At 39.0% G+C, this 25,055-nt stretch overlaps 2 protein-coding genes across 10 annotated transcripts in view; both read right to left on the bottom strand.

Moving 5' to 3' along the window:
- grb10b (growth factor receptor-bound protein 10b) overlaps nucleotides 1-18,289 on the bottom strand; it is a 68,608-nt gene extending 50,319 nt beyond the window's left edge. Inside the window, exons 1-2 of one of the 2 annotated variants that reach the window (XM_008432142.3) lie at nucleotides 17,771-18,289; nucleotides 4,027-4,136 (exon numbers count right to left, since the gene is read on the bottom strand). In XM_008432142.3, the coding sequence (XP_008430364.1) occupies nucleotides 4,027-4,077 (51 nt within the window). In that variant the 5' untranslated portion in view covers nucleotides 4,078-4,136; nucleotides 17,771-18,289. Of the gene's footprint in view, nucleotides 1-4,026; nucleotides 4,137-11,129; nucleotides 11,150-17,770 lie in introns of those variants that run through there. The other variant, XM_081597427.1, reaches the window with a different exon arrangement.
- Nucleotides 18,290-19,875: 1,586 nt separating this feature from the next.
- cobl (cordon-bleu WH2 repeat protein) overlaps nucleotides 19,876-25,055 on the bottom strand; it is a 53,947-nt gene continuing 48,767 nt past the window's right edge. For 7 of the 8 annotated variants that reach the window (XM_008432149.3, XM_008432147.3, XM_008432144.3 and 4 more), the window contains 4 exons: nucleotides 24,793-25,008; nucleotides 24,512-24,622; nucleotides 23,291-23,578; nucleotides 19,876-22,607 (listed from right to left, as the gene is read on the bottom strand). In XM_008432149.3, the coding sequence (XP_008430371.2) occupies nucleotides 22,524-22,607; nucleotides 23,291-23,578; nucleotides 24,512-24,622; nucleotides 24,793-25,008 (699 nt within the window). In that variant the 3' untranslated portion in view covers nucleotides 19,876-22,523. The other variant, XM_008432151.3, reaches the window with a different exon arrangement.

Raw genomic sequence — 25,055 nt, 5'->3', positions numbered from 1 at the left:
AATGATCCAAAACAATACCATTGGTTCTATGTTTATGCTGGCTCAGATTAAGCAATAAAGGTTTCAACAGGTCAAATGATGTAATTTCATTACGTTGCCAGGTTGTTTTCACTGTCTGCAGTTTGTCAGACAACTCTTCAACTTAACCGGAGTTATGTAATGCACAAAAACAAAAGGGAAAAAAAAATCCACTGGGGAAAACATCTCAAAAATGTAAGCAAACCTATAATTCTGAATGTAGTAAAAATATTAAGAGAAAACTTTTGAGTTGGAAACATCGGCATGGGTTGAGGAAAACAAAAGCTGCAGTCACATTGTTTTCTGACACGCTGTGTATTTTGTCATCTCTAAAAACCTGTTTCATGCTGGTGTTAAAGACATGTTGAGAATCATTAAGTCCTTTTTGAAGTATGCGTTTATTAATATTCTGTGTAGCTCAAAACATTCCCTATGTTCCGCAGCTGTGGACTTGATTTAAATCAGAGTGAGTTATAACGCCTGTAGCGGCTGCCTTTCAAGCTTTTGGTAAGCTGAGGTGAACGAATCACCGTCAGTGCAAACGGAGCATGTGCACAGTGCAGCATGAAAAAGAAGAATGTCTCGTTGTTGCAGCAACATTTGAATAGCACTTCAACTTTAAAGCAATTGAATATATGTTCTTGTATAGTCAATTGCTGATGTCTTATTTACCTAATTTACTGTATATTCCTACATACAAGACAGTTGTTAATGTCAGGGACCTAAACCTCCATTTCTTGTCTACAATGACATGTGACCAAATCTACAAAACCTTCCGAAATCCAGTGAATAATTAACTGTGACAAATATATGTGTATCAAGTGGAATCAAAATCTTATATCTATTTCTTTTTAAACAAATACAAAATATGTTCACATACTTTAGTAACGCATGTAATTTCTAGTCCAAACCCAAAATGATTCAGCTATCTGCAGCTTTCACTCAGCAAATGTGAATGTTTATCCAAGTGATCCAACAAAGATTTGGAGGGGCTGACTGGTAGTTTACAGAACATCTTGTTTCTTTGGCAAACATTCCCTACGTTCTGCTTACACAGCAGTTCAGTGTTTCACTTTGGTTTAGCTTTACTTCAGCACATGAAGAATTAGGTCACACTGTCGTTTCTAAAAATATTACCAAAACGTATTACATCAATTATCCCCCCGCCCCCCCAGCTAACAGTTTTCTTTCAAATTAGAACCCGCATAAAATGTATTCACTTTATAAAAAGATTAACGTTTCAAAACAATCCTCCCTGTTCGGAATCAATGCTATCTTCATGCGAATCTGTTTTGGATCACGGCTCTGCAGTTTTATCAAGGAAAGAAATCTTCCATAACTCTGGAATTTCACACTGAATGGGTTTTCTCATTCAGCAAGTCAAGGTACATCTGTTACAGCTGAACGGTTTGTAAACAGCCCAGTGAGGGCTTCTGTGCATGCAGACTGCTATGCATGTTTGCTTCTGTGCACCGTGCACATGAGAGTGTACATTACCCTCCATACACCGACCCAAAATGTTGAGAAAAGAAAAAAAAGAAAAAGGTGATGCCCAGCTCTAGCCAAGAACTCAAATCTTTAAGTCTCAACTAAACAAAATGTTTTGTGTCTATAAACTATAAGGGACATTGAACTCTTTGGCACTATGATGGCATAATTTCTGACAGAAATGGAGAGCAGGTGAAATGGAATGAAAGAGATTTTGTTGCAGAACTTTCCATAAAATGCAAGAGAGGAAGTTTGGAGAAATGTTTCTCTCGGGCACAAGATATGAGACCGTACATTCCCGCAGGGAAATTTTGTAGCAATAAAAGATTCACAGAGAAATCCGCTGCCACCGACTAAATTTTCAGCTTCAACTGCCTCAACAATTCAAAATAATTGTTCCAATCGGTGAACACGTCACACTGAATGTCGCCAGGTCACAGTGGCAACACAACTCTTTAGTGCGGACGCCATTACCGAGTGAAGACTTGAGAAGCTTAGCTGCATTATGTGTCTATAAAGTATTCAAAATAAAGTCAGGGGAAAGCAGGGATATGTAAGAATTGAAAAGCTATTTTCCATCGAATCTCAAGATATGTCTGCAGGTCATTAAGGTTGTGAGGGAGTTGTGAAAAAACGGGGCTTTCAGAAGATGAGCAGCGCACAGCAAGACTGAGCTGCTTGATGCTTTCCAACTTTCACCCTCTGTATTTGACAGAAAATTTGGGATATGGAAATGTTGGCAGAGTTTTGGATTCAGATATAAGGTATGGACTTCATTCTGTTGAATTTACGTAGTTTTTTATATATATATATATATATATATATATATATATATATATATATATATGTATGTATGTATATATATAATACTCGCCATTGTAACCATCTTAATGCTAACAATCAAACTTTTAAAAAACCCAGAACAGAAATCTGGTACAGCAGTCTGATTGATGCACCATCAATACCAATCCATCCAAAAATGTGTATGAGCTTTGTTGCTTATGTCTTTTGTTGATATTGACATCATGCTTATCAATATATTTGCAGCAGTAATGAATGAATGCAAAATAACAAGCTGGTCGAGTGAGCAACACCAAAAAGGAAACAAAATGTTATTATTGCGATGGCTGTAAATTATTTTCAAGAATCCTAAGAGAGATTGCTTGTGATCCAGCACGCTTCTCTTCTTTGGAGAAGAGTGTTTTTGCAGTTAGTGGTCTGTACTTTTTGATTCTACCCGAGACCAAGTATTGTTTTCTGCGTTCAAAACATTTGGAAACCTGTTTGTATTTACTCCAGCTGAAAGACATCCTGCAGCTTTTAAATGACGCAAGTACAAAAACAAAATTATAACCATAAATACACAATGAATAAACACGATGGGTGGTCATATGTCTAGATATTAGATGTTATTTATACCCTCTTAGACACAGGCCTACAAAATTAAATAAAAAATGTTTACTCCTGTGGAACAGCAAATGAAACTTCACTCTTCCACAAATATTCGTATGCCCAATCAAGGATACACATTCACATCCAAACGCAGCCTCCAGCAGTTCCTGGGTTTACCGCTCTTTAAGGTCTGGGCATTAACACCAAACTCTCTATCTCATTAAGGCCGAACTTGCTAACCTTTTGCTCTTGGTTCAAAGGGTACAGTATAAACCTTGATGAGGAGGCTAACAATATCCAGACTAGGCTAATAGCACCACTTTTCTAATCCAAAAGCATGCCTTTTCTACAAACTTTTAATGTTCCTTACTGTGTATCCTGGTGCTTATGAATGATCGACAGGCTGATAAAAAAAAATAAAAATTATAAAAAAAATAAAAATTTCCCTCCACGTCCTGTGATTTATTCAGTTATTCTAAAAGGTAGGCTGATTTTTAACCAGACTGACGGTTGGGTTCATTTAGCTGCTGGTTTCAAGAACTTTCTACATTTGCTCATTTAGCTTTTCCCCCAGTTCAGCAATTGTGGGGAAGACTTTGGTGTAAGGTCCTTATGGTGCCCAGTTTATGTTCCTCTGTTATATAAGGTAGACTTAACAACAGATCAGTGAGAGGATGGCTCAACTCAGGAGAATCAGATCTACAGGTCAAAACCCAGCAGTCCACCTGCATCTGAAGGCTAAAACCCAGTCTTTTGAGGACAGCCAAGTAAAAGCTTCAGCATGGGTCTTCCCACGGCTTTAAGATGGAGCTGCATAAATGCACATGTTCCGTGGCTGAAGTTACTCACGACTGCATCGGTGTCTGCTGCTTGAGTGAGTGAAATAAGTGTGGAAAAAAAGAAAAGCATACACAATTCAGGTCCTTCCTGTGAATTTTCTCTTGTTTAAGCGTTTGTAAGTTATCCAGTAAGGTAGGTTCTGGAACATTTAAAGTCTGGCTTTGCATATTAGGTGGAGTCATGTATAATTTGACCAAAATCACTCAGTAGTTCATCAAACAACCACCGACAGAACTGGTGGACTTATTCAAGAAGATTAGAACTAATACACAGGAAATTGGTATTTACCTGGTAATTTGGATGATGCAGGAAGTAATCCGGACATCCGGCCACAGCCATGGTTTCAGAGACCTCTCAACGATTTTTAAGGCTGGAGAACAGGGTGTACAAAGCGGAACCTGAATAGAAAGTTAATAAGAGAAAAATACATTAGTGAAAAGACATAAAAGTGAAAATGTGTTGCGATGTGGTAAAGTCTGAAGAGAGGAGAGAAAAAAACAGGAAATCTGGTGGATGATTTAAAAAACAGGCAACAAATTCCAAGTTTTGAGATGAAAAATCTGTGCAAAACGAACATTGACTGAAACAGACTCAACCTGCTGTTAACAATGGGATAGTCGCTGTTTCAACGTACACCAAGGTTAAAAAAAATATATTATTTTTTTATCGGATTTCAGTTCAACGTGAACAATTAAACCAATTTGCAGACATGTGACATTTTCTTACTACTGCTACAACAGCAAACAAAACCCAAATATGGTTGGCAGTTTTAGGACGCCAACGTCCCGGCCATCTTTGGTCAAAATAACCACAAATTCAACAGTGAGACTTTATTTGAACATCTTAAAGTGGGTAGCCTACTAACCTCCAGGCACTGCTGCTGCTACTAAACAAGCACCTGTAAACACTCCCCCAAAAATACCCTGCCGGCATATTTCCAGATCTGAAGTTAGACCCCGGGGAATATTTAGAGCCAAGCGGCCCGGGCTCATAACTGTGATGGGCTTTTATACAGCAGTTCATGACCCCAGGTCTGTATTTAAAAACATGAGCTGCTGTTTCAGAGGCAGCTAATATTATCTCATGTTTGCATTAGCGGTCGCTGCTGGGTTGCCCTTGTGGCCTTGCTGTGTTTATACTGAATGTGTGCGTTTCTGCTTGTACACAATGTCCTGCAAGGATAAGTGTTAGCCTCGATTACCTGCAAATTAATCGTAAATGAACGTGCAGTTGCGACGTGTGAAAAACTGTAACTGTAAGCACAGGAGTGGACACAATCACCACATGTAGATGCGTCGTTGCTGGTGGAGTCTGACCCAGAACCCAGGTTAGAAGTATACTACTAGCTGCTCATTAATAAATGGGAAGGAGAAAAAAGTGCATATTTGTCATGATCAAAAATTGGAATCTCTCATCTTGTGTAACGGGCTAGCCACGCTGCAAACAGTAAGGCTGAAATAAGTGTGAGAAAGATTTTGAAGGTAAAATATCCCCCCACTGGTTGAAACTGAATTAAATCACAGTTCAAGTGAAAGACTTAGGAAATTATGTTTGAAATCTGTGTTCGTGCCAGGCCAAGAAAAAGGAAACATTATGTCATATAAATTTTTTTTTAGCAAAAATTCATCTTGCTGAAGTGCTACGAGACCGATGGCTTACTGGACTAGTTTTGATGCCTCTGAACTGAACTGGTTCCAAAAGGTGTCTTTGCGTGTCATGCCTGGGATTTCCCTGAGAACATTCATCGATTAGCTTTTTTCTGTTTCTGGGAGAAAAAAAACAACTATAAAAAGAGCTTACTAAAGGTTTTGTTGCACACACAACCGCATGCTCTTCTGTTTTTCCAATCAAGCTGATCACACACTTCAGAGGAAGCTCATATTTCCTCTGCTGTTGTCCTCATTTTCTGTGTATAGGGAAAACACATACAAATCTCGGTCATTTTGACCCGAGGACAACAGGAGGGTTAAAACATGTTCTGAGGTTTATGACTTTAAGTAAGGATAAACATATATTCCTATCTATCCTTCCATTACAACAGATTAGCACCGCATCTCTACTAATGAAAAGACATCAATCCGGAGTTAACAGGATCCCTCTAAAGGTCACCAACACACGTGTCAAGTATACAAGCCACACCGCTTGCTTGGTTTTTGAAATTCATCCTCAACACAGACTTTCAAGATCACAACCTTTCCAACCATGACATGCAGAGAAGCATTTCTAAACACACAAGGACTGTGAACGAGTTGCCGATCATACACTGACTTTACATTGTAACTCCTCCAGTGTTAAAATGGGAATCTTGTTGTAAAAGCTGCATTAAAGAAATTTCAACGGAAGACACAGCTCTTCTTTTGAATAATGCAGTTATCTACAGCATCCACAATTCAAACTTCCTGTTGGCATACATGGAAAAAGCATTAAGTAGGCGACAATGTTCAACAAAATTGGTGAAAGATCAAAATCTGACGTTAAACCATATTACAAAATTATTGAAGTTATTTTTAAAAGCTTCTTCAAGCTTCTTTCATACTTCAGTATGCTTATAATGACTTTGTGTCCATTTTAAAAGAAAAACAATGCCAGTACCCCTGAAACGACTGTGCAATGTGAATGAGCATTCCATGTATGTGGCCTAAGAGGCTGCCCGTTAAGGACAACTCATCATTTGCACATTATTTACAAACAGCTTAAAACAAAAACGTAGCAAATTAATAGTAGCCCATGCCCTCCAAGCAAGCCCTCATTAAGCCAGAAAAACTCTTGTCCCCATCTGTGGAGGGTAGAACTGTGCAACAGATGAGCTTGTCTGGAGTAAGAGGCAGGGACAGACGGATGTTTAACAGACGTTTTCCCTTAAAAATTGATACTTTTCAGCCCGTGAGAATTCCTGAAACGTGGAAAAGAGCTTAAACATCCCATGTAACTGCAGGTGAATTTTCAAAGTTCTGATTTTCAAAGCCTCAGCAACTCTCCTAGATGAATACACTGATCCAACATGCATGCACCTACACTACTGCAGCTGACATAATCAAAGCCATTCCTCTGCAGGGATTAGACTCTCTCTGAGGCCTTTGACTCAATAAATTCCACTTGAACAGTGCTCTGGGGTCTAACCATCAGCAGCCCTGACAACTCAATTACTGTCATAGAAGAACTTGGAGACTTTGGGGGGGCAGTGACTGTACTGAGCCGGGCAGTTACAGCATGAGGATTAATTAAAGTAATGTTTGCTCAACCTTGCGTAGGGGCTCATGTTAGATGGGGGACTTCAAATGTTCAAATGCAAAGGTGGACTTGAATTATGTGTCCTGTGTAAAAAATAAGACTGCCAAAGGCAAGTTTTCCTATGACTGACCAGATAGTTTGAAAAACTATTTATTAGTACAAAAAGTACCTAATCAATTTCACGTGTAATACAGATTGTAATAACTTTTAAATATTTTTCTAAAGATTCAAAAGGGTCATTCAAAATAAAGAAATGTTTTCATCATTCTTGTAACACAGCAGTTGGAAAAATCTTTTATGAAAATAATGCAAAAGTGCTGGCTTTTTCTAGCCATGTGCAGTGGCAGCCATCATTTATTTGTACCTCTGAGAACAAGATTATGCGTAATGGATTTTTCTTTCGGAATGTATTAACATGAATATCTTTTTTATGCTTATTATCCATTTACTACTGACCACTTTATATGTCTGGAATAAACATTTGATGAAAATGATGATGACAATAATATCGTCATCCACAAAAATGGATTTTAGGTCATACAGATTATTTTATTAATTCAGCAAAAGGAATTCCCTAATACTCAGTATCTGTTGATTGAGTAAAAGAGACAGAATTGGCTGCTATTGCACACATTTTAGTGAGTTGCAATCTTACAAAATTAGGAACCTAACACAACTAAATAAAAAAACCAGAAACTAAACATAGTTTGAGCAAATAAGCAGAGTTTGTGCTTTTTATTATTTTTGTAGATGTGCAGTGTTTCTACAAAAGAGGAAGACAAGGTTGAGTTTACTCAAATATGCATCTGTGAAGTCATTGAACATGTTACTGTATGTCACAAAAGCAAATTATAAAGTGGGCATTCCAGGACATTCCAAACAAAGTTCACTTATTGAAAATGAATTCAGCCCCATTAAAGTTCATATGTAAATTTGTTGTTCATGAGCTACAAGGGCAATATTATAGAGCATTGCACTAGTGTTATTAAGCCATTAGTGGTAAGAGAATTATCTAATTGGGGGATTCCTCTGCTCAAGTTAATTTCATTTACTTGCAATGAATGGCAGCTTTTAGAAATCTAATACAGCATCCACTTATTGAGTCCCAGGCACAGTGAAGCTCTTAAGTTTTCTGCGAACTGCAGAATTTGACCTTGGTTCATGAGCACAGTTATCAACTAAGACAGCAAGATGTTGTGTAACTGATCATTACAAAGAACCCAGGGACACAAGATTAGTTAGTGTAGCAGTAAGTAACCCGGTTCGTGCTTACATCTCAAGGATCCAGCTTTAACAATGCAAAGTGATAAACCGTGAAGAGATGCTATGAAGCCTAGGATATTTAGGCTAGAGAGCAAAATCCTAAAGAGCTAAAGATTTCTCTTTTCGTAGAGGTGACGCTCAGTTGCTTAGAGACTCACCAGATCCCACAGACACATCTAAAATACGATAAGTAAAAACAATGACGTTAAAATAGTTCTGCTGAAACACCAAAGTGTTAAACGGATGTTCACTTGAGTACTACAGCTAAAAAAGTTATACGAGTTGATTTATCAACTTGCTACATTCTCATTACAAGAATACGTAATGAGTAGTTTCAAAAGACCTGCAAATAGCAGGAATTTATTTATTTTTTATTAAAATAATGAATAATACACTCAACCATAATGGCCTAGATGGATACTCACAGCACCAGATTCCAATGCTAAAGAGAAATTTAAATTTAAAATATATATTCCTCAAAACCACGCACAATAAACATCACATGTTGTCTAACTTCATTTGGAATGTAGTTAGTACTGCAAACAGGATGGCTTTGAGAAAGTTAAGAATGGCAGATTATTTGAATGTTTGCGAGGACACCTAAGATACATACACACCCACACAGAAAGGGCATGAAAGCCTCCTTCCAGGCGTCCACGGGGTCAAAAGGTGCCATTTGTTGCCCTAGGAGGTCAGGTGGTGTGCTGACTTTGTTTAAAGAGATTAAAGTAAGTGTTTTAGCTCTGAAGCTAGGTAAGCTTCGAATCTACATGGGGTTGTTTTCTATCTTACACCCAAAAGCTCTTGTGCGATGCTAACCCACTTCTGCAGATGGTCAATTTCCAACTACTCCAGTGTGGTTCAGAATAACTTCCCAGTCGCCCCCTGATAACTTTACACACAGCATTTTTAAATCGAGAAATCTTCACGGCAAATCTGTCAAGAAAAGGCAAGCAATGATGTAATTAGAAACTGTAGATGAAGGGAATAAGATAAACTGTGGAAACTTTATGATGGTATTGCGGTGTAGCGTAGAGGCTGTCGGTTTCAATTTATTTCAGAACATTCATGCCAAGTTAGTTCATTTCGCAATTAGAAGGTGTCAAGTCCTCAAACAGAGTTTAACGCGCAGTGATTGATTTTTTCCCCCCTTTGTTGAATTTACCCTAAGATAATGAGGCTCAAAGCACAAGTGTGATCTATGGAGTCCTGCTGCAGCCCTGGGGCATCCCTCGAGACACAGTACAGCTGGAACGGGCTTGACGTCTCTCATCTCATAGTAGTGATGTTGAAGGGCTTCAAAGACACACTGCTGCACCTTGGGGGTGGGGGGGGGGGGGAGGATCTGCCTAGAGCACGATCATGCAAACCAGAAAGAATAAGAAATGTCTTCATCTGGCATTGATTGCTGACAGTTGCACTACTTGCAACAGAGTGGGCCACACTGATTAAGAGCAGGCTATTTTAATGTATCTTAATTAGGCAGATGGCTTTTATAGCTGGAGCAGCAGAGCACTAACAGCACCGCCTGCTCCAACTTAATTAAAGTTTTAGCAGCACTGATAACGATAACAGCCTGTCCTATGGTCTAAATAGACATGTTTCAGGCAAAGAAAGCTTAAACGCAGCCTGGTGACTGGAAACAGCCACTTGTCGGCTCGACTTATTGATCGTTTACTAGTTAGCGAGCGCGCTACACGTAGCACAGGATCTCCAGTTGAGCCACGTTCCCACGTATGTTTTGCACCCGTGCATTGACCTAAGAGGCTACATGTGGTACACGTTTAATCCACAGCTGCATGATTTATCTAACTGCTATGCAACCGTGGCAGCTATGCTAGGCAGACGCTTTGTCTGCGCCGATGATGATCAACTCACAGCAGCTACTTTCTGATTAATTCTGCAAACCCCTTCATGATCAGTTCTGGGAACATTTTTAAATTAAATTACAGATAGTTAGGTGATTCTCAAATATGGGGTAAAAGAAAGAAAACTTAGAATTACACTTCAGAAGAAAAGCGATATACTCCTCCTGAAATAGTGCAACAATGTGAATTCTGCAGCCTCCATCGCAAGGCAGACGACTATACGCCACGGAGGGATAGAAAACGAAACATATACTTTACAGAACATGACAGAACTTGTTCCACAAAATGCTCATTATGACTTCACTTTCAGACACACATGGATACGTCAAGCCGTTGACAGCCACTGAAGGAGTAAGCCGAAGAAGTAAGGTGTTTAAAAATGAACTTAGAGGATATGAAAAGGATTATAAGGCTATTAGACAAGAAATCGTATCTGAAAGACAGAAAAGAGCCTGAAATCTGGTGTCATTATCATGTCAAAAATCAGTGAGTTTATGCTGTTAGCCAATTAAGAAGTTTATTTTCTTATTCTGCTCTAATACATTTCACTATATGAAGAGAAAGTCAAATCATGTATGTAAAATAGTAAATCACGGAGAAAATACCACATCAGCAGGCTGAAAATCTAGAAATAAAAATCTCCCTGGTGCATTTCCACATATGAAGAGAGTTTATCAATAATTTATACCAAGAAGAAGAGCTCATATGTCAATGTATAATACAAAAGAGTTTCACTCGCACAGAAGTCCCGAGAGTAATCCTCTGATCCTTTAGCATTTAACGTCTACTGTTTCACTGCTTTGATTTTCACTGCTCTCACCCCAGGCTGCTGTTATTTTATTTTAAAGAACAACTTCGGTACAGTGCACTCGTCACATGTAGGAAATAAACACGATTTACAAGTAAACTTGTGGAAGTATATCGAAAAGCAACATAGGGGTTGTACTAAAAATTCAAACATGAAAACAAAAACCGTCGTCCTGAAAAGACCGAACAGATCAGACGAGGGTGACACCCCCTCTCACTTACCACACCCACCAAACTGAGCTCCCACATGTTGGCTCCCCTTGCAAAACACACCAGCTCTACCCCTCCCCTAAATATATTCACCCGACCATAGCCCAGGACCCCCACCACCCCCTCAACCCCCCTGGTCTCACTCCTCCCCTCGTCTTGTACACTTTGTTCCACAACATAAACAGCGTGTTCATTGAAGAAGCGGAACAGCTCCAGTTCAGTGTGCGTAGTGGAGAAGGGAGTAAAATCGATGCACTAAGTGCAAACTAAACCCAGGAGGAGCTGGGGAGGGGCTCCAATTATTAGTAATCAAAATAATTAAAAGAAGCATGTTCTACACATGTTAATGGAGGGAGTCATGGACAAAGAGCTCCATCCACTTGTCTACTACATGATTCTCCAGTCACTTTAGAGTCCTACGACTCTTTTGCATAAGTATCTCCAAGTTTTATTGATTTAAAAAAATAAAAATAACTTTTTCAATGATTCAGCGAGGGAACATTTCATTTAGCCCCTAAAATTACAAGAAATTCATCTGTAAATTATGAGATTTACAAAACTGTCACCCGTTTCTTCAGCAATCCAGTTCTCCGTTATGGAAGGAGAGAGTTTAACAGAGCATCCTTGTGTTCTGCTTCAATCAGCAGATTAGACGGCAGTCACTCTTCGCTGGACCTGCTTGTTGCACATGTTGATTAGTCATTAATTGGCAGCTTTCATTATTTGGGAGCAACAGCGTAAAGTGGGGCTATAAGAGAGGGCCTGATGTCATACCGGGTGAGGCTGAATAGCGCCACTCTGGGAGAAAAACCTTTTGGAAATGTGGACAGTGCCTAATTGGATGAGGATGTCATTCGGCCGCCTGGGAGAACCATGAGTTATGCAATAGCACAGATGAATGGACGAGGGTTGGAAGCAGCAACGCTCGTAAAGTTGGCCGCCATGTTGGTCAGTCTGGTGCTATAGTGACAACATGACCGCAACTAAATCATGTAGTACCCCCACACTCCTCTCCAACGGCCAATGGTAAATAAGAGCTAATAAAGCCATAACTGCATCTGTGCAAGTGTCACGGCTACACCACAACAGACTGTCAAACCCAAATAAAGTTGACCTTGATTTACTTAAATGAAACACGCCTCCAATCTAGGTGTCCAGTTAGAGGAAAGTGGGGAAGAGGATATATTTAAGTTACTCAGGAATGCAAACAAGTTTGGGGAAAAAAAAAACATATCAGCAAGGACTTAGTATAAGTCTCATTTTAATGTACTACTACTGTGTAGCTCATTAAAAACCTCAAGGGCCAGTTTCCTTGGAATAATTATTAAAAATGAAAAGAAACTCATAAACTCATTACTTAGACTGTAGACTGTCAAATATGCAAAGCGTAAAACCATACAAGAATAAAACTTTTTGTTTCAGTATCATTTGAACTTATGTTGGCTGGCTTTACAAGTAGGACAGCTTGTTCGATAGGTGAACTCTCTGCTATCTAGAAAAATCTCAAAGTTAACTACTCTCTGTGCCACTCAGGCGGTCAAAAATACATTCAGAGGGAGCACAGAGATTAGAAAAGCCATTTACCAGAAAACATGTTGTCTACATATTGAGACAGATCCTCCATTTTCAAGAGAGCAAGGCTTTCAGCACATAATAAGCAGGCAGATCAAAGTCAATGGAAGTTGTTCCGTTTCATCCTATTGAGCCTCTGCAGTGAACAATGTTGATATTGGACATATTAGCAGGCTTCTCTGAAATATCAAAGTTAAGGTAGATAGATGATACCTTATAGTTCTTCAAGAGAGATTGAAATCGGCTAAAATATAAATTGGCAGGTCTAACGTTTACAAAATATAGAGATCAAAAATTTGGCACTAAGTTAGGATTGGTGCACCCTAAGTTTAACAAAAGAGATCTTCTTTTGTCTTTTGTCATATTCCATATGGGCTCTGATCAACAGAGAAAAAAAACAGGATAAAAAGGAGAAACTGCACCAAGCGATGGGGTAAACAGATGAATAATTGGGTAAAAGTAAACCGATAAAGAGAGGTGTCAGGTTCAGCACTATACATACACAAAGAATCGTTTTGTCATCACGTTGCAGCAACATTACATTACCTGTAGCCACCTGAGCCCACGGTACCTCAGGTGTTCAGTTAGCCACCGAATAAAGGCAACATTCTTAACTCTCACTCAGGCTCTCAGCCATATTTGGACCAGAACCAGACATTGAGAAACTTAATCCACTGTACTTAGACAAGTAAGCATTGCATCACTTTAGGTCAAAAGTGGAAAGTGGTGAGAATCTGGTTTGCACAGGTCCATATTTACAGGGTGGAAGACGAGGAGGGACTAGGGTACACCACAAGGTTTTTTATTCTGGCAAAGATTTAATCTGTTAGAAACAGACTATCACTAAACACGTTTATTTAATAGTTACACCAAGTTGCCAAACAAACACGCACAAAACAGAAACGGTCTTAGGCTGCAACACCTTGTGGAATATGACATGTGCTAAATTAAGCCTGCTTATGCAACAGCGTCAATACTTAAACTTGAAAAAAATATATAAAAATAAATAAATAAAAAACAGTTCCCAACATGCCCAGATTATTTTTTGCCAACACTAACAACCATGCAAAGCATTCTGGTACGTAAGGTGTCATTGCTTCACATTTAAATCCAGTCAGATCCAATGACATGGACTGTGCTGTGGATTGGGTTAATGGTGTCATGACATCAGTGAGGGAGTATTAACAGCGTATAAGCCCAGCCTGACCAGTGCTGAATGACCGCTGGCTGACGCAAGACCTGATGGAATGCTGCCTGCAGCATGACCAGAAGCTCATATGCCCCAAGTAGAAGCTAAAAGGAGCTGCTAAACATTTGGATACTCAGGACTTTGTACACACTGTACAAGCAGAAGACAGCGTCCGAGTCCAAAACCAAGGGTTTGACTGTCTGAAACGAAGGCAATCCGAGTAAAGGTTATTGTATAATTACTTGCAATTGCAGCACTCATCAGCCTTCTGGCAGCCAACAATCGTGCAAAGTTCCTGCCCCATCATGCCTTTGCTTAACATGGACTTGAAATAGCAGAACGGTGAAAGAAATCACGGCTCCACTGGTTGGTTGCCATGTGCACAGTGATATGACCACAAAACACAATTTCAAGAAAACAGAAAACAATTATCTCCAAGAGAAGACAACCACAGCAAGTGTTTGACTCTGGTTAGTAGCAGTTGACACACTATTAGCCTATTTCTACACATGTCAAAGGACTATACTGAATATTTTACATCTGTGCTGACTGCAGTTGGCCTACACATTTTTAAGTTTAGAATCCCAGCCTGTACAATATAGACTATTTGCAAAAAGGCAAAATAGCATAAGTAGTTTAATTTTCAATTGTGAAGAATGGGAAACCATGATAATAACCTGGTGGCTAAAGGCAAGTACTGCATGCCAGGTAGTCAACACTCTGAAGAGGCTGCAGCGGCGTCAAGGTGTTTAGGTCGTCCATCGCTGCTTACAGTTAAGATGCTTTCGTTATTTTAAAGTTGAGGTTCTCAAAAAGTTGCATAAATCATTGCAGTTAGTCATGGTCAGATCCATCCAGGTCACAATACCAGTCCATCAGAGGGCATAACCTATTAATTAAAAAAGCTACTCGTTTCATAATCCATCAAAATTTGGTTAAAATAATTCTGAATGTTTGTTATTCTTTCATGTCTTGCATGCTAAGGTTTTCAAACATATTTCCCAAACTTCAGTGGACTGAGAAGGTACATAAACAATTAATGTTTTCAGTTATTAATATGTACCCTGAGTAATTGCTATGGGGCAAAAAGCATAAATAAAATAACCACACAACTTTTGAAGCTCTAGCTCGAGTTTTAAACCACTACTTTCCTAACGTCTAGGCGCGATAAGCACACAGGTAAACAAGAAAAAAAAAACTCTTAAAAACTGGACTTGAGTTTATTTATTCATTCAGGAATGTGTAAAATAATAAAACAGATTATATGAGCTGTACGAGATTTAGTGTTAGTTTTAATCGGTGGTCCTTGTGGCAGGTAAAACCATAAGAATATGGTGCTTTGAAAATATAGGACAGGGTGAGCTTAGAGCTTAAAGCAAGGCACATTGATCTATAAGGTATTCACAAGCGGTGTTATAGTAAAACATGAATAATTACGGGATTTTTTCCTCATTAAGTAACTTTACTCATGTTAAAGATTTGAATTTATTAACTTTACCTGTATTTAAATCTACCAACTATGTAGTGTTGCACTAATGTGTGTAATGCAACACACAATACTGCTATACAGCGTAATGCAACACTACATAGTACTACATAGTACACTCTAGTGTACTACTGCTATGCTCTCTTGGTAGTGTGAGTACTTTGGGGTGTTTGAGGACGTGTATTTGCTTGCTGTCATCAGTTTCTGCTACTAGGCGTCTCCACATCCTACACAGTGGACTTATCTTTCATATTTCCCTTCCCTCTTCTGGTTTCATTTGTTACTGGACTGTAATTTGGACCAGTGACTGCATCAATGCTGTCATGAGATTTGCTGCAATACGCTTTTAAAACAGACCAAATAAAAGGGAAGTGTGCAAGTTGAAGCGTGATATGGCAATGCGATTTCAGCCGTACATGTTAACATACAGTATCAAGTAATGTTTCCAAAAGTTTTAATGCACCAGAAAAAAATAACGTTTTGCAATTTGAACATTACTTGTTGTGTTATGTCACAAAAAATGAAAGAAAAGTGGCTTGCTATCAGTTAGCGATGTTTGATTGGTTGAAGGATGAGCTCACATATCTGTAACATTTTACCCATATGTTGAAATTGCCACATTCCATTAGTAAAATGTTATGAGAGGAAAAATCAAGAGTTTCTTACAATCTTTGACGATGAATTCCAATATGACTGCCTTGAAATAAAATAGTAATAGTTACAGTAACACTGATACTAAATAAGCTCATCTTTATGTATACATAAATTGCCACACTGCGATCCTTAGGTCACAAAAAAGAGGCCCTTTTGAAATTGTCCTTATAAAACTTTCAGTCATGGTCAGAAGTGCAATATCATTTTGTGCAGTTGCATAGATCCAAAGGACTGCCTGGATATATTTTGTAGGAAAATATATTTCAATTGTCAGGCCTTCATGCTCTGCATATTAGTAATATATCTCGTCAGTTGGATGGAGTCTAAACTGGCCTCATTCCTTACATCTGATATATTTTCAGTAGCTGGGATGATAAATCTCACAGAGTCATAAAACAAAGGAAAGTGTTGCAGTTAGTCTCCTGATAATGTGCGTCCCTGTTTCAGTTTTCACCATACAGAGCAAATGTTCAGAAGTTTTCAAAAACTTTACATCTAAAGTTTATTTAACTTTTTTGTGTTTGGTTGTTTTCTCCGTGTGTGTGTGTGTGTGTGTGTGTGTGTGTGTGTGCGTGCGTGCGTGCGTGCATGTGTGTGTGCATGCGTATGAGAAGGGGGCAAGATGAGAGGTTAAAGGGGGATTAAATGGAAATTTTACATTAGTTGCACCTATGGCGATAAATAATAAGAGATAACATTTTGAAAAGTCAAATCAGATCTCCCATAATGCATTGTGAAAAGGACTCAACTGCATAAATTTGCAGATGGGTAAAACAGACTACTAGACTATCTTAAAAAGGGGCATGTAAAACTTGAAGAAATAACCAATTAAAATTCTAATTCACCCCAGATTACACAATCTGGTCAGATTTAATGCAGTTGCTTCAACAACCCAGCAGCTGCACGATCTGCAGGGGAAAATAAGAAAAAATAAAATAAATCAAACAAACAAAAAATGTCCACGAATCCAAGACTATAAATCTCCTGGAGATAAGAGAAATCTCCAAAATGCAGTTAATTCAAGAGATCCTTACACAGTTCGGATCAGACCGCCTGGAACCATCCCAGGAACCTCATGGGGATCCCCGGAGTCGACTTTGGGAACCACTGCAGTGAAACCACTGGAGTGTCTCTGGGAAAACGCCCCCCCACCCTAAAGTAAATGCTACCCAAAGGAAAACAGCGATAAAGCGAGACTAGTGGAACTCCTTCAGAACTGAGGTGTGGGACCGGGGAGCGTCGCGGGGTGGGGTGAGGTGAGGTGGGGGTGCTAGTGCAGCGTGGCTATCCACAGAATCCCGCTGGACGGGTCACTGTGTTCTGAACTGCAAACAAGGATCAAAACCCTGCTCCCACTGGAACACCGGGATCAGAGTCGTGTTTGGGAAGCGCGCACGAGACTCGGCAGTTCATCGGCATGTTTCGAGACACCGGAACAGGCTGAAGTGTCTCCAGTGGAAGATTCCCACTGGTGGGACTGCAACAGTCCACTCCGGTGAATCAACTTGGCTAAAAGTTCAATGACCGCTTGGTGGCTGATGTCATAGAGAGGGAGCGGGGCTCTCGTTGAGCGGTTACGCAAAGTGCGCACATGTGTTCCCAAACAACATGTGTCATCATATCGGCACATTAAACTTTTGCTCAGTGTACTAAGGCACCCGCTTTCGTTTTTGTCCTGCGTCCACTTAACTCTTTGACACACGCAAACCAGTACGAAACATAATGCATGTTTACCCGGCAACATGCGCTCACCTTAAAGCCAGATCAGATCAGGACGGTTCCGATCCTCGTGGGACAAAAACGTCCAGGCAGGGTGAAGATGAAGGGGGCAATCTACGGAGCTCGATCAGGCCACGTTGGTCAACATACCCAGACTGGACAGATAGACACAAGTAGCGGGAGGAGAAGACTAGGAGGAGGAGGAGGAAGAGAGGGAGGTAGGAGGAGGAAGGAGAGAAAACAGTGGTAGCAAAGACTGCGGGGCAGCTCATCTCCTGCAGCTGAGGGAGGAGGACACACGCACGTACACGCGCCCAAACATACAGGAGCGCAAACAAGCTCCTCCCACTTATGCATAGGCCGCTCCCACATGAAAATGGTTCAATAATGAGGCGGTTGAGCCTTGCAAGGAGAAGAGTGCTTCCCTGTCTCTGCTAAAGAAAAGTGTCCACGCAGCCCGATACGGACACCTCCGTCTTTCAGGTTTCATAAGAAGAATGATGTCGTCGGGGCAATATAGTATGCAGAGTTAGACTTCTGCCACACATAGTGTTTTCACATTTCTTCATTCGCGTGTTTACCGCAAACAAAACTTGAACTTCCATTTTTTTTTTCAACAAAGGCCTCGTTTCTTTCCTCTCTTCTGCAGAGACCATGGTTGTGGAGTGCATAACTGAACTTACACGAGTTGTGCCTCTGCAGCTTCTCTCGTTATGATTATGACTTTTCCTTTCAGAAATGTGATTTTTTAAATCTATAAAAATAACTTCCAACATTTTATTTACTTTACCATTACAACTTTTGTTGGTCTTTCATATTATATCCCTCATAATACTCCCTCGTATATTAAAAACAGTCCAATTCTTACCCATACAGTCCAGTCTTAGTGACTTAGATTCGGTAACATAGTCCAATTTAGTTATAATTATAGTGCAGTCTGATTATGCCATACAAATTATATTTGTATGGCTTTATAATGCAACTATAAAGTCAACTTCATTGAGTTCCTGAATTTGTACCAGTTCCTCTGAACATACTGACCATGTGCAGCTATTTTTGAAGATCAAGCTGGAAAACATTGGGTTCCTGTTTCTGTAGGCACCTGATGTGTCTCATTCGAACAAAACTTTCATTCTTTTGCCTCTTAGTTTTTCACTCAACAAAACTTCGAAACCAATAAGATGTTTTCTAGATTTGGAAAAGCTACAATTTCGCCATTAATTGTTTCTTCTCTTCCACTAATCTGTGCTTTTTTTAGATGCCTTGTGTCACTTTTAAAACCGTGTATGTACATAAGGTAAAAACTGCAATTAAAGAACCGTGTTGTGCATCTTTTGCATCATTTTCAAATTATTATTTATGACTAGATTATAAATGATCTCATATAGATTTTAAGTGCCGGAGCAGAGCGCTCTATGATACTCCAGAAGCTCAGGGCGAGGGACAACACTCCAGTTTTTATGAAAGTCTTGTTCTGACGAGCACAATCTGCAGTGAAAACACATTTTGCCACAAGGTGTGTAAATTGCACAACAGGGGGTCAAATCTCATCACACCATTTCATTCTCACAACTGTTGTCTTTGTATACCTGCAAGCGTTGCTGCGTTGCACAAGACCGTGGAGTATTTATTGTACAATTTGAGATCAACATCAGAGCTGCTCAACCGGCTTGTTTTTGTGTGATAAAGTTCATGAGCCACTTTTAAATGTACATGGAGCAAACTCCACACAGGGAAACCTTACTGAATCAAACAGAACGGAAATTTATCTCTGAAGAGAAACAAAACGTAACATTTTGTCACATTCAACCCACAAAATTACCGTATTTTATTCTGACTTTATGTGATCAGTCAACACAGAGTGGTTATAAAACAAACCACTCATGCCTTAGCAAAACTGGGAGTTTAACACTAAAAGACAGTTGCATGCAAATGACTGCAACACTTTTCAGTTTTTTTTTAAGTCTAAAATTGATCAACGTGTGGATATTTTTGTTGATCTATTGCAGAAAATTTGAATAAGATACACTGAAGGTGGCATGGTGCTACTGTTGAAAACTTTAAAGGGCTTTGCAAAGGATAGGTGGATAGATTCTGAAGACTTCTACCACTGGCTGAGAGAACATCAGGCACAACAGCATTGGCTTCATTTTTAATGCTTGGTAGAATATTTCAGATTTGAAATCTGAGTGCACAAGTACACAGCGGTAAGCTGTTGGGATCAAAACGAGAAGGCTCCGGCTGTGCACACCGACTACAGGGATTTGGTGCAGTTCAATGTAGTTGAGTTCAGGCGTTTACAGATTCTGTGTATAAAAAAAAAAAAAAAAGTAGTTATTTTATCCTTAATGTCCGACAATAAATGAGACCAAACTTGTCCTATTTAGGGGTGGTCGGAATTAAATGATTTGTCTTGACAAATGCTAAGGCAACTTCAGGAAAATATTTTAATTACTTCTTAGAAATATTCTTTAAATTCTGAAGTTTGAACCGACTTCCTTCATATTTGTAATAACACTGGTAGCATTGCATTTCTCATTCTGTGACTACTTTGGCAGTGTGCTGTAGGTCATTTGGAAGACTTATTTGTGCCCAAGCTTTCACTTCATGACTGACGTCAAAAAGTTGTTTCAATATTTGCAGTGCACCAGTCAGTCCTGAAGCAAACAACATAATGCTGCCACCCCCATACTTCACATTTGGGAAGTTTACAAATTTCAGTAAAAGATTCCTCTCAAGCCGTGTCAAAAAAAGTCTTTCTGCAAAAAAAAGAAACCAAAAAAAAAAAAAAACTATGTAAAATTCAGATACGTAATCACAACTTAGTTAAATGCTTAGTAGAATCAGAATTAAACCACCCTACCTTTCTAATTAATTACAGACATACCTGAAGAGACGTTATAAGCAAATAACATTGTAAAGCACCATAAGACTTATTCATCTTTTGTGGAATCTGAAAACAGAATCTGAACTGTGCATTTCATTCTGCAACTAATGGACATATTTTGTGCCCCTTCGTTGCATCGGGGGTGAAACGTAGAGCGAAACGGTGACTAACATTTCAGGAATCAGGAAGTTCACGGTCCTTTCTTTAAAAGTAATTTTGTATGACCGCACAATGATGAGTCAGGACCATGAGCTGCTGCTCGGAATAGCAGCTCATCTGTGGTGTGCCCGAGAAGTTGTATTTCATAAGAACAGCAGGATGACCACAGCCTTTGGACAACCTCAATGCTGAAAGAGGCTCCAGCACACAAATACATTAAATACACTTCATGCTCTAAATACAACAGCTTTATACAATCAAAAACCGTTCACAAAGCACTCTTTTTCTTGATTAAAAAATTATTTATCGAATCAAAAATGTAGGTAAACAAAAATAACTGTGCAACTCCCAACAAGGAAAAATGATAATAGCTTATAAAAGACTCAGTCTATTAGTATCATAAATCAAATCTATGAAATGATCTTAAATTTTCACAAAAAAAAAACATACACAATTGTGCATTAGGCTTAAGTCTGTATATTATACAATCTAAAAGTATTGAAACTGTAGTTGAACAAATCTCCACAAAACGGTCAACTGAACTCCGTTTAGTCAAAAATTACTTTTAAATATACAGCAGCAATTAACTGTACCTGAATCTATCTTCATTCTAAAGGCAATTAGGATTGAATCTACTTTTCCAACAGCTGTGCAATGACATTTATCGGGTTCATTACAAATCCTGGATTCCCCCGAATATCACTTGGATGGGTGCAGAAAAAAAAAACCCAATAAGCTTAAATTGAGGCAAAGTGTAAGTTTACCTACAGCTTTACTTCATAATGATCTAGATGAAAAGATGATTCATTAATAATGGCCTTGTAAATATATCACAAAACAGTTCTTTGAAACTGTTCCAAACAACAAAAAAGTCTTGAAAAGGCCTGAAAGCAGCTTGAAAATGAATAAAGTAAATTTCCAGGCACGAGCGAGTTTATCTTTAGTGAACTGCACCTAAAATTGTGGATGGTGGCAACAAGGACCGGATAACAAAAAAAAAAGAAAGAACATATACACAAGCATTGCGCGTCATCGCTTCCTTCATGTGCTTGAAATAATCTTAAAATGCAAAAATATTAAATACTCCAAATCTGGAAACATCATCAGACACTGTTATTGCACTCATTCTACAATTTACGAAGCAGACATTATAGAAATAACACTGATTCAGCAGCAGTGTAAGGCATCCATAGCTTACAAGCAGTACAGGTCAACAAAAAGATGAACAAAAAACAAATTAAAAATCCGGTGTACCATTGCTTTCATTGGCACATTTTGCACAATGTTCTATAAGAATAGATTTGAGTCCAAATGGCAAGGTATAATCAGAAACATCATCATGGTATTACACTGGATACAACCATTTTCCGAAGCGTCGTGTGAAGGTTGATCCATCTCATATCGTGGGTGTCATTTTTACTGCAAACATTTTACATTTGACACCTTTCTCAGACTGTTGCAAATGCTACAAACAGGCAAATATTGTTCTCAATAATATCCCCTATACCCAGTTCCTCTAAAACTGCATTGATTTAAGCATAAGGCATCAGATGCTCTACATGTAGTCAAAGTAGACAGCTTAAAATAGGAAATCTATTTATTTAGCTATGGTAGTGCAAAACCCTTCTCTACGATGTACAGTGACTCAGTCCAGGTATGTCTTAAAATAATTTGAATGTTAAAAAGTATCAATCACATTCCAGCTTGAATCCTTGTTGTTGTGATTTGGAAGTCACCAGCTCAATGCTGAAGGATCGTTGATGAGGTTTTATGAATAGTTCCCAGCCTGCCGTTCACTTGGACAGTCTTTCTGGGGGTGGATACCTATTTCAGGGAAAAATAACATGTCACTTTTGCATCACTCCACTATGAGGAATAATGGATTAGTGCCCAATGGTGCACTGACCCTCAAAACTATTCATATCTATTTAGTCATGTGCAAGATGGTGTCCCAGGCAGAAAAGACAAAGACGGAACTTATTTTGTGTACGTATAATGCTAAGTGTGGCTAAAGTAAAACCGCACATCACTGAAAATCACCTACACTGAGAAATACTGAACGTTGTATCAAGTAAAATCCTAATGAATATTCTAGAAAATAGTTTTTACATAGTGACTAAAAGCACAAAACAGACTATCAATATTTCTGTGCTACAATCTGAAATCCATCCCCAGGGTTCATTCGTGTTGACTGTGAGATCAAACCATCTGAAATCAGAGCAAAGTTGTGGGATGAAAGAGGACGCTTTCAGCTCAACATGTTTTTTTGTTTTTCTGCTGCTGTTCCAAGGTTTCTTCCCTGACTCTATCCTGACTTTGCCTTTTTGTACTTTTATTACATCTGCAAATCAAAAGACAGAAGAGATTTTTTTTGGATGCAGCCATTATCAGCATGGGAAATGTTAGCATCTTTCAAACATGCAATAAATGTAAACATGAATCCAACTGCACTTATTCACAGAAAATCATTTTGAAAATTGTAATAATGCTAATTGATTATTCATTACCTTTCTAAGTTTCTCAGCACCAGACCCAGAGCGAATTGCCTCCAGCAAAGCCTCCCTAGCCAGGGCAGGGTTCAAGGGGGCGTTGGCATTTAAATGACCCACAGGGTTAGGTTTACCCTGGGGAAATACAGGAGGAGGAGGTGGTGGAGGTGCACTCATAGGTGGAGGTGGTGGAGTGAAAGCAGGTTTGATCAACGACGGAGGGGAGGGGGATGACTCCACCGTTTTCTCCTCCTTTGAGCACTCCTTCCTGAACCGCTCAACCTCGCTGGCGGCCTTAGATTTTGTCTGCAAACACAAAAAGTGAGACGGCTTCATTTGTTAAAGTGAAATCACATGACAGAAGAATGTGATATTTACTCACAGTATGTGATGAGCAAATACCATATACTATGTATAGCTATGTGGCTTTATTACTCGAATATACATATTTTCTTTGTACATTTAAGTGACAACAGAAGTTATGTAAAAGAAAGATTTTGAGCTCTAATCCAAATGGTCACCATTTCAGAAATGTTATAGGTGCTGGGAAACCTCCAGAATGAAAATGTTCTCTTTAGATTAGGTCTTACTAGTGATGTCTCCTTCTGATCTAAGGTCCCGATGACAGCATTTTTATTTATCTGGCATTTCAAGTCCTGGAATTAACTTCTGATATTTATTGTAGCTCTGCTGTTTCAGATCATGTCAGCCGCTCCCAGAGAAAGATGTGCACGCTCTTTCTGCATGGAAAGCACAATGGCCTTTTTTATGGTACTCAGTTTGCTTAACTGTTATAGTTTGTTGCCATTATATTGTTGAGTCAATCTAATCTTTTTTTTTTTTTTGCTCTTTACAATGTCGTTCACAGATTCTAAGGTTACAGATCCTTGTTTGTCAGCTAAAGAGCAGGACACATCTTCCCAGAGCAGCTAACACTCTAGTCATTACATTACAACAGTCCCAATGACATGTGTTGGGAGCAAAATTAACAATGATTCACATAGAAAATGAGTAAACATGCCAACATTAACTGTAAGAAAGATCTTACAGTATGACTTAAAATCTAACAGCTGTTGCCTATTTATAAATGATTTGGCCAAGTATCAGGAATATAGATCTAATTGAAAAGCACAATACGTGATAAACATTAACAAGTTAATACAACAGCTCTTGAGCAAGACTGACATGCTCACATACAACCATAGTGATGGTGCATAAAAAGTATTTAGATTGTTTTACCTTTTTCAGTCTGCTGATGTTCTGAGATCTAAGGGCAGCTAGAAGAGCGGATCTTTCATTGCCTTCTTCATCATAGGCCACTTTATTACCATTGTCGGCGGTAGTGGATATCTAATAATAAAATAAAAAAAATGAATGACATCAGTCTATTAGATGAAGATATAGCTTAAAATATGAAGTTGGAATGTCCAGCGTCTGGTTAATTGCAGTACTGTGAACACCTTTGCTGATTTTTGGCATCTATCCATTCATACAATGCTCCGCCTTCAGCTTGTCCTTACCTTCCTCAGCCTCTCCTTGCCTCCACCTGTCTGGATTGCTTCCATCAGGCTGCTGTGCAGAGACGTATCTTTCTCAACAGATTTACAGATGACTGGTTTGAACTTTTTAACGGGCCCAAACAAGGTCACACCTGCCACAGACCCAGGTGTCTCAGTGCCGTCTGATACTGCAGTGGATGATTGCAGTTTCACTTCCTTCACTACGTCCTTTACTCCCTGTAATATCAAGGTACACTTTAAATGAGAAATCTGAATTAGAGTTC

Source organism: Poecilia reticulata, chromosome 16 (assembly GCF_904066995.2).
Source record: "Poecilia reticulata chromosome 16, P_reticulata-male-v2, whole genome shotgun sequence".
In the NCBI taxonomy this organism is placed as follows: Eukaryota; Metazoa; Chordata; class Actinopteri; order Cyprinodontiformes; family Poeciliidae; genus Poecilia; species Poecilia reticulata.
The sequence above is the reverse complement of the archived record's forward strand: the minus strand, read 5'-3'. Positions and strand labels throughout refer to the sequence as shown.